General features: G+C 44.4%; 1 protein-coding gene across 1 annotated transcript; it reads right to left on the bottom strand.

Moving 5' to 3' along the window:
* Positions 1–2,041: 2,041 nt before the first annotated feature.
* On the bottom strand, positions 2,042–8,332 carry gpr174 (G protein-coupled receptor 174). Its single transcript, XM_028960393.1, has 2 exons — positions 8,165–8,332; positions 2,042–3,918 (listed from the first exon to the last, which is right to left on the bottom strand). The coding sequence occupies exon 2, from the start codon at positions 3,596–3,598 to the stop codon at positions 2,615–2,617; it is 984 nt and encodes a 327-aa protein (XP_028816226.1). The 5' UTR covers positions 3,599–3,918; positions 8,165–8,332; the 3' UTR covers positions 2,042–2,614.
* Positions 8,333–9,427: the final 1,095 nt, after the last annotated feature.

Below are 9,427 nucleotides of genomic sequence, written 5' to 3'. Positions count from 1 at the left end.
GAGTGTTGCAAGTTTTCTTTGGTAGTAACGACAAAACCGTTTTCTTCTTTGATGTCATTTTCTTTTGTGCCTTTGTTATGTGCCAGTTCTGATTCAACATGCCATATATATATATATATATATATTATTAATTTTTTTTTTTTTTTTTTTTTTTTTTTTTTTTTTTAAAGGTAACACCAACCAGTGGTTTCATTAGTTATTTATTAGTTAACACATTTTGTGCAATAATTAACAACTCTACTGTCCAGATTTAAAAAAAAATAAAAAGTGTCATATTTATTCCCTGCATAGTGCCAATTTTAAACATCGATGTAAAGGTTGCATTACAAACGTAATACCAGCCGTAACAACGCAACCCTGGCAAAATTGATCCAAATCTCAGACACGCCGGGTAAATCATAGGGCCTTGTGTGTAGTAGAGCCAGGGTGGTAGTAGCCTAGGGGTAACACTCGCCTATGAAACAGAAGACCCGGGTTCAAGTCCCGCTTACTACCATTGTGTCCCTGAGCAAGACACTTAACCCTGAGTTGCTCCAGGGAGACTGTCCCTGTAACTACTGATTGTAAGTTGCTTTGGATAAGGGCATCTGATAAATGCTGTAAATGTAAATGTGTCATTCTTTCATAATTTACTGCTGCTCTGGCTATTTGGTTTCTTTTTACTATTACAGGCATGCATCATGATTCATAGATAAAGCCAAGTCGTTATTGTCGGTGTCGTTAGCCCAGCAGCAGGAAGTGCTGCTTGAGTTTCCTGTGTGACAACCGGCAACTTGGGCTGCTTTTTAATATCTCTGCAATCTTTCTGTTCGCTTACTTTTAAAGCTCGTCTTCTAGACTTGTATCTTTTATTTAATTCTACTTACATTTTATTCATCTTCGGCAGACCTAGTTAAAAAACGTTAGCTCACTGTACTTGTACAGTGACGATGATGTGTGTTCTGGTGCAGCGTCGCGCAGCCCGCTGTAGAGGAAACTCGCGTTCTAAATCACCCACCTCGTGGCGCCAGGAAATCCATCTTCTATGGACTGCAGCACCTGCCCACTCGACTTTCCTCTGCAGTAAAAGCGTGAACAGGAAGCGCCGGTGGGTTCTCAGGCCTTGTTTTGCAGGCCGCGTGCGGTCTACTAAGGCCGAGGTCCTGCCCATTTCAGGTTGAAAGGAAGAAGGCAAAATGAGAAGCGTGATTGAGTGACTAAAGTATAGCTACTTGTGTAAAATTAACAGACTAATGACATAGCCAATGGCCTAGTTGGTAACACACTCATCTATATGAACCAGAAGATCAGAGGTTCCCAGTCCCAGGTTCAAACCCCACTTACTACCATTGTGTCCCTGAGCAAGACACTTAACCCTGAGTGTCTCCAGGGGGACTGTCCCTGTAACTACTGATTGTAAGGCGCTCTGGATAAGAGTGTCTGATAAATGCTGTAAATGTAAATGATAACTGGTTAAATAATCAAAAAATTTTGAGGCAGGGAGTGGATCCTTATAACAGTGTTTATGATTATTTTACATGCTGTCACACTCCTGCAATCGTAACTAGAAAATCCATTTCACTTTATGCTCGGTACAAAAACATTATTAGTTTCCAGTAGCCTTTTTTCATGAGTATTAAATTCCCGCAGGGTTGACTGACATCCACTTCATACCTTGACAAACTTTGGGTGCTTGCCACTGTAGTTTAATTTAAAATTGTTAACTGAGATGCTTCATATTAAGCTTAGATAATAATAAAACACCGGTGCATTTTTATTAGAACCCAATCAGTGCCGTCTGGCAGAATGGGGAGTTCCATTCACTGACAAATTATTAATACGCAGGGAGCTGTTTTGTTTTTTTATCCCCCTCTTTCAACACAATTTCCATCAGTTACTGTGGCAGAATTTTTCAGCCTTGTCTGTGTTATTGGGATCTCTCTCTCTCTCGGAGACATGACTAAATTAGAACTTATTTTTCTATTTCTAAAACAAAGTGATTTTTTAATGCATTTAATCGTGTGGTCAAGTGTATGTTCTTTCAAAACAACATTTCATAACATACAGTGCAACATTGCTTTATTTTCCATGGGATTCGCTTCATAAATGTTGACAGTTGTACAGGGGTGAAATGGGCATTAAGTGTGAAATGAATTCTTTGAATCAGGTTTCTTATGGTTTATATGTAAAATTGTATAAAAGCCATTGATGAGTTATACTGCAAAAAAAATGACTACACAATTACAATCAAATTAGTCATTTAGTGAGTAAAATCATGCCGTTGTCATTTTGGTTCTGTATAGTAGGTAAAAATGTCGCCCGTGTGGTTTTCACCCCTCAGCGCATACAATTAGTCAAATATGAATTTAGACTTAATGTTCCTTATTTCCTCATTTAAAGGGTAAGGTATCCATAATTCCCTCTCCACTTATCACAATATTAAATAGCTCTTCTCTGGATATTTACAGTTGTTCTTCACAGCACATAGACGTTTCATATTAAATAGTACCAGCTTGAAGGCTATAGACCTATATTTTATTCAGCGGCTGGTTCTTCTGTTCACAGTGCAAACGTTTCAGCTCGTCCTCGAAGACGTTGTCAGAACTGCGGCTCTTCGGCCCCCAGGGCGTTACCCTCAGCTCTCCTGCTCCAGCTGCAGGGCTTTGCTCTCGCTGTTGGAGGCGGAGGTCCTCCTGTGCAGATGCAGGCTGTCGGGCAGCTCGGGCCGCGACAGGCGCCTCTTGAACTCGTCCGTAGTGAAGTAGTACATGATGGGGTCCAGGCAGGAGTTGAGGCTGGCCAGGCAGAGGGTGACCGGGTGGGAGTGCAGCACGGCCCTCCTGAAGGAGCAGTCGATCTCCACGCTGGACTTGGCCAGGAAGTGCATGGGGAAGGTGACGTGGTAGGGCACGAAGCACAGCACGAAGACGCCGGCGCAGCTCAGCACCATTTTCAGCGCCTTGCGCTTCTCCCCGCTGTCGTGCAGCGCGCAGTTCTTCTCTCGCAGGCTGCCCGCCGTCAGCCACGTGCACCTCACCACCACGCCCAGCGGCAGGAAGAAGCCCAGCAGCTCGGCCGCCACCAGGAGGAGCAGCTTGTGCGTTGGGGCCATGGCGACCATGGGCAGCTCTGAGAAGCAATGCTGGGGGGTCTCGCCCCGCCGCAGCAGCGGGAACGCCAGGCACCCCAAACACACGATGAGCCAGCTGCCGGCGCACAGCACCCGGTCCAGGTTCCGCTTGGACGACTGGTAGTGCAGGGGGTAGATGATGAGCCTGCAGCGGCGCACGCTGATCCAGGCCAGGAAGACGATGCTGGCGTACATGTTGACGTACTTCAGGTAGAAGCAGAACATGCAGAGGAACTGGCCGAAGGGCCAGGAGTGGTTCAGGTAGTAGTAGATGCGCAGCGGGAGCGACAGCACCTGCAGCAGGTCGGCCATGGCCAGGTTGATCATGAAGATCACCGCCTTCTTGGTCTCCTTTATGTAGATGTGGAAAACCCACAGCGCCAGCACGTTGCCGATGAGGCCCGGCACGAGGATGATGGAGTAGATGGCGGCGTAGATGTGGTGCTGGTATTCCTTCATGATGGTCTCGTTCAGGCACGAGTTATTCATTTTCCTGCCCGCCAACTGTGTGTGAGAAATCACCGCGTTGCTGGCGATTCGGGTGGCGGCGACGTTGCTTCTGCTTCCTCCTCGGATGATGTTGAAGCATCACGCTGACAGAGCGGACATAGCCCGGTCGTCTGTCCCCGCGTTCCGATGTGTGGCCTGTGCTTATCCAGGCCGTCATTCATAGCACAATGACCTTATGGCCGCTCTGATCCCACCTTCTCTCTCTGACAGAAGAGCCCCAAAATCCCCTCAAGCCTCCATTTGTTTGGTGCGTCCAGTGCTCCTCTTCGCTGCTATTAGAACCAGCGGCAGGTCGGGTCCTGGAAAACAGAAGCAAGACGCGGTCAGTGAAAGCAGAAATGAGGCCTGACCTCTGTACGCCTCCCGCTGTGGAGTAGCTTGGGGCTCCTCGCTTCATCGGGGGAACAGGTAAAGCAGCTGGAGTTTGCTCCGCCTGCTCGTTCATTACTTTGCATTTCATTTTCATATTCAGCAATAAAAACTTGCGCGCTGGGCTCCAGCATGGTCCACACACCCTCAGAATCGCAATGCCGGGCCAGTTAAATTATTCAAATAGAAAATATGGTGAGGAACATCATGAAAGTGTACTGATGCCCTCTAAGATCATTTCTGTCATGACCAAAGCAGGCTGTGATTGTGTACAAAAATATTGATAAACAGAGCGCTAAAAAATGAGAATGAGAAGGTAGCATGTGTGTGAGATCAGTCTTCAAGCTCCTCCCATTTTAAACTTTGTTCATTAAAAACATAAAATCTGTTCATAGGCTGTTTGCTTCTCTTCTTCAGGACATAGATAACTACAAAGTGGCTTTTCTTGTATTATCAGGTTGTATTATCTAAGACGTTTGAGACGCCTGTCCTCACCCTCATGAACAAGCCCCACACTCTGTGCATCATGATGCGTTTAGTACCAGTTTGAAAATAGTGCCCTCAATGAAATTCCTATTTCCGTAAGGAATATTACCGCTAATAAACTCTTTATTGCTTATTTATGTCAAGTAAAGGTGCCATGGGCGGGTTTGTTTTCACGACTCGGGAGGGTTATTTAAAAGAGTCTTGTGATGTGTCCTGTTGTCAGCCGACTGTTAGTCATTATTCAGTCAGATGCAGCCCCTGAATTTACGTAAAGCGCTCATGAGAGTTTGCATGCCTTCTGGAGAGATTTGTTTGCAAAAAAGAAACAGCTTTAATTTCACACATGTATGGGAGAAAGAAAGCGATGGTTCATTTTACACTTTTCAGTTTCTTCAGAATTTTCTGTTTCTCACGTTCATGAGCTTGCACACAGGTAGAACCGCCATGTGGTTTTCACACCTGTGCCAGCAAGCTCATTCTCTTTTACCTTCAAGACAATATGACTTGGCTGGTGTGTGTTTTTTATATAGCCGTAAAACACTTAAAACACTTAAATGATATTTCATAAGATATTTGATGAATGGGAATAAGTAAAGGTCATTTGGACACTTTTGGCTATTGTACCTGGTTTCCTTTTCCTCTTAATAGAGTCTGCATACTGGCTGGATTCTGAAAGATGATGTTCAATGGCCCTTAAAACATCTTAATAAGCGAAGGCCATGCCAGGACTCTGGATTAACAATCATTAACAACAATTAAGGTGCAGCGTTAACTGTCTGTTTCTTGGCCTCGATTAAACAGCGGCCGAGTGCAGCAGAGCATAAGCCCATGTAAAATTCCGGCAAGGATCCGGTGTGCTTGTTGTGAGGGGACAAATACTTCCCTGTTTACGCAGCCCGCCAAAGTTCACCTGCCCTGTGACAGCGACAAACCTGTACTCAGTTCTTCTCGGCTGTTTATTTCAATTTATACATTCAACACAATTTTTCAGAATTTCGGAAATCTCTGCTCAGTTCTATCTGTTAATTATATTTTACATAACACAGATAATTAGATATATAGACAATGAATCTTTATGAGTAAATCTTTACCTCAAAATCAAATTGTTTGTGTAAAAATTTGTTAATTCCTGAGTTTACAAAAAATGCATATTTTTTAACCAAAAAATATGCATTTGCACCACTTATATGTGCATGAGAATGTGATTAAAACTGGTGCAACGTGTGCACCTGTAGTACCCTAACACTCTAACACACCAGGGAAGTGCAGATTTGATCTCATGACATTATCTAAACACGCCAACGTCTCATAGATGCTGTTTTAAATTAGCTGAGCAAACAGCTTCTTCGCCCTTCCTGGAAGCCACATAACATGTAAATTCATTGATAAATACCAATGGGTGGTAACCCTATTGGGTTAAACACTAGCCTATGAACCAGAAGACCCTTGTTCTAATCCCACCGACTGCCACCGTGTCCCTGAGCAAGACACATTAACCCTAACCCTACTGATTCAAAGTCGCTCTGAGTAAGGGCGTCTGATAAATGCCGTAAATGTAAAATACAAAACTGGTTTGTATGGAGACCTGCCAACTACACTTTGCAGACACAGCCCGTGTTTGTAGTGCACACATGGAATGGGGTTGCAGACTTTTTGTTGCACTCGTAGGTAGCGTATATACAGTAGAAATGGCGGTTTCTGGGTCTGAGTCACTCTGGAGTCTGCTGTAAATGACTCTCATTTGACTGAAATGAAATGAGCTGAGCCGCATGCCTGAAGGGAAGAACGCAGTAGTGTTCCATGCCTTCAGCTTCTTCCAAACACACATGGAGAACAGAGAGGACCTTTATCGTACCAGCACAGAAAAGCATGCAAGACAATCCTGAAAAGAGATAAAAGAACACCTGACGACTTGTATGTCAGAAAATGATTTAGGTAGTTTGGCCATCTTTATTTAAGATTCTTGTATTTATGTAGCCTTAAACAATGGTGTAAGGGTGGTAGTAGCCTAGTGGGTAACACACTCATCTATGAACCAGAAGACCCAGGTTCAAATCCCACTTACTAACTTTGGGTCCCTGAGCAAGACACTTAACCCTGAGTGTCTCCAGGGGGGAGACTGTCCCTGTAACTTCTGATTGTAAGTCGCTCTTGATAAGGGCGTCTGATAAATGCTCTAAGTTGTTTTTGAATCAGTGATAATAATAATACTGGCATTTTTACATGGTTGTCCTATTCATGCATTAAATGTGAGTAATAGTTAGAGAAAAGTGTAGATATAACTAGACAACTAGAAAATTGAGATATGCCAAACTTACTGGTACTGGTATGTTATGGTTTCATAGCTGTTGGCCCCACTTATGATGCCAGCCAGTGGCCCTTCGACACAACACACTGCAGGCTGGGCTTTCTCGCTGTGTCCAAACACACAAATCCCCTGCTCCCCAGGGAGTGTCTGTGTTCTTTGGGAACAGAAAGCACCAGACTCATTTGGCAAAGGCTGCAATACTCCCTTTCCACTCCAAACAGGAGGATCTGTTTGGTTCAGGGCAAGGCTGAGAAATGAAGCTTGGAGGCTCCCTCATGGGCGCTCCATCATGGGGATAAGGATTAAGGCAATGGGTCAGAGGTCCGGAGAGTGAAGAAGTGGCCCGTTGGGGGAAGAAGATGACCTGCTGCCTCCCTGCTCTACACAGCTCCAGAAAGGAGCGGGGAGAGACGGACGTGGGAGAGCCAAGTGCCGAGTGGTGGCCGACCGACTGACTCGTTTCTTTGACTCTGACCTCCAGTGTCTGTGTAAAGTCATGCATTAGGCAATCAAACATGCCAAGCAGGATATAAATGGAGATGTGCAGTCATGGGTGCACTCTTCCCCACTTCTCAAAACATTGGACTGGAACTCATTTTGGCCAGTTTTCAGAAAAATGCAGAATTAGGGGGAAAAAAAAGGTGACGCCCCACTGGCTTCAAAGCGCTGATTTTCTGGAAATGTTCCTGATAAACCACAGATATGAGTCATAATGGTCTCGTTTGTCCCCCCAATACTGTTCCTGTCACCTCAGAGAAAGGGTTTTACAGTTGTGAGTTGTGCTACCTTTTGTCAAAGTGTCAGAAACCTTCGATTTGTCCCATGGAGAAAGGTAGGAGGGCTTGCATGGAAATTCACCGCATTTGTCAGAACTGAGTCACGCATCGCGGGGACTCTCTGAGGAATGCAAACTTGACCTCACAAAGTCACCCCTCGCAGCTTCGAGCCAAAACAAGAATCGAGCAGACAGAACAGCAGTGTTGGTAGAAAGAAGAAGTGGTTCGCTCAGACAGTTTCATCAGTAATAACCTGAATCTGCTGGTTAAGGAAACGAGCAAGAGGAGTGGGCCGCTAGCGGACAGCAAGGGTCCCATCCGTGATGATCAGTGGACCACCCCATAACCTCCATGCACTCCATGGTAAAAGAACCCATCCCAACCTCAACCTCGGCAGAAAAAACTGACATCGGTTCGACTTTCTGATCAGATCCTGATCACAAGTTCTACAGGCCACAGTCATCTGGACATCACATGGGTACAGACCCGCCCCTCTTCTCCTCTAGTTATATCCTTTCATAACGCTCGCTATAAAATCCCAATAGAAAATATTAGAATAGTTTTTTTTTTTGTTTTTGTTGTTGAAAAAAAATCGGATTGACTTACCTTGAGCCGCACTTTTCAGTCATGTATCTTCTGTGCCACGTAGAAGTGCGGGGACTTCACATCGGACCACGCACATGTTCCTCCCGGTGAACAAAGTGAACAGACAAAACCTCCCTCGCTCACTCACTCGCTCTCTCTCGCTGTAACACGCTCATCACTACAGAGAGAGTTTCCTGCCCTACTCTGGGGGCGTGGTGTTTTTTTTTTTTTTAGTTTTTGCTTTTTGAGAGAGAGAGAGAGAGAGAGAGAGAGAGAGTGAGCTGAACTTCTGCTATTTTTCTGTTTCATCTTATATGACATAAGAAGGGCAGTCTCAAGGAACCTTAACATCTCTGAGTGTTGAAACTAAGAGCACGAAACAGATAAAGACAATTATTTAAAAAAGATATAAAGATATCAATCGAATTTATTTTATGCATCTGGTAGGTGTGTGCTGGGCGTATGTGTGTTTCTCATGGGAACCATTCGGGGACTCGTGTAGTAATGTGGAAAAAACAGCAGGGGAGGTTATTGGACAGACAAGTGTGGACTTTTAGGCTTGTGGTAATTGAACAAGACTCGGGTGGACGGATCATTTATTGTTTTATTGAATGGAGCGGGTCCAGGTCACAGAAACCTGGTGCCTAATTCACCTGTAACACCTTTAAGCTGCTGAAAATGTTTAAAATATTCATATATTCTTTCCACCTGTGCCAGGAAGAAGGAGTTGAAGTGGGTATGGGCCACACACACAGGAAGAGGGGCTTTCCGTGGTTATATTGAATGTATTCACATGGCTCATGTGACTTTTGCGACCTGTCACATTTTCCATGCACTATGCTATTTCATTACGGAACATCTGCTTGGTCACCGTGCCTGACACATGCAGAAAGAAGACAGCAGGTACGAAAAAAAAAATTCTGTAGTGTAATCTACATTTTCTCATCTCAAGTGAAACACTTCAAACAGCCATAAATGGTCGTACAATTTAAAGATCTTTATCATTACCTATATGATGTTTTAACCACAGCTTCTACGTTTTTACCGTAAACTAAAACGCAGTAGAAAATATCTGTACTGTGAGGTTCACAGAGGTTTCATTATTTTGTAAGATTGTGTGCCCGTAAGATTGCGCACAACACTATTGCTACAATGCTGTTTTTTGTGCATAATATTTTGCTGTCATCCTTGGGCCATTTCAGTTTTCTGTTTAAATCCAAAACACACCACCTCATCAGTGAAGCACGGTGGCGGTGGTGTCATGGCATGGCCAAGTATGGCTGC

Source organism: Denticeps clupeoides, chromosome 18, assembly GCF_900700375.1.
Source record: "Denticeps clupeoides chromosome 18, fDenClu1.1, whole genome shotgun sequence".
NCBI lineage: Eukaryota > Metazoa > Chordata > Actinopteri > Clupeiformes > Denticipitidae > Denticeps > Denticeps clupeoides.
Note: the sequence above shows the minus strand (reverse complement) of the source record. Positions and strands in the feature narration are given on the sequence as shown.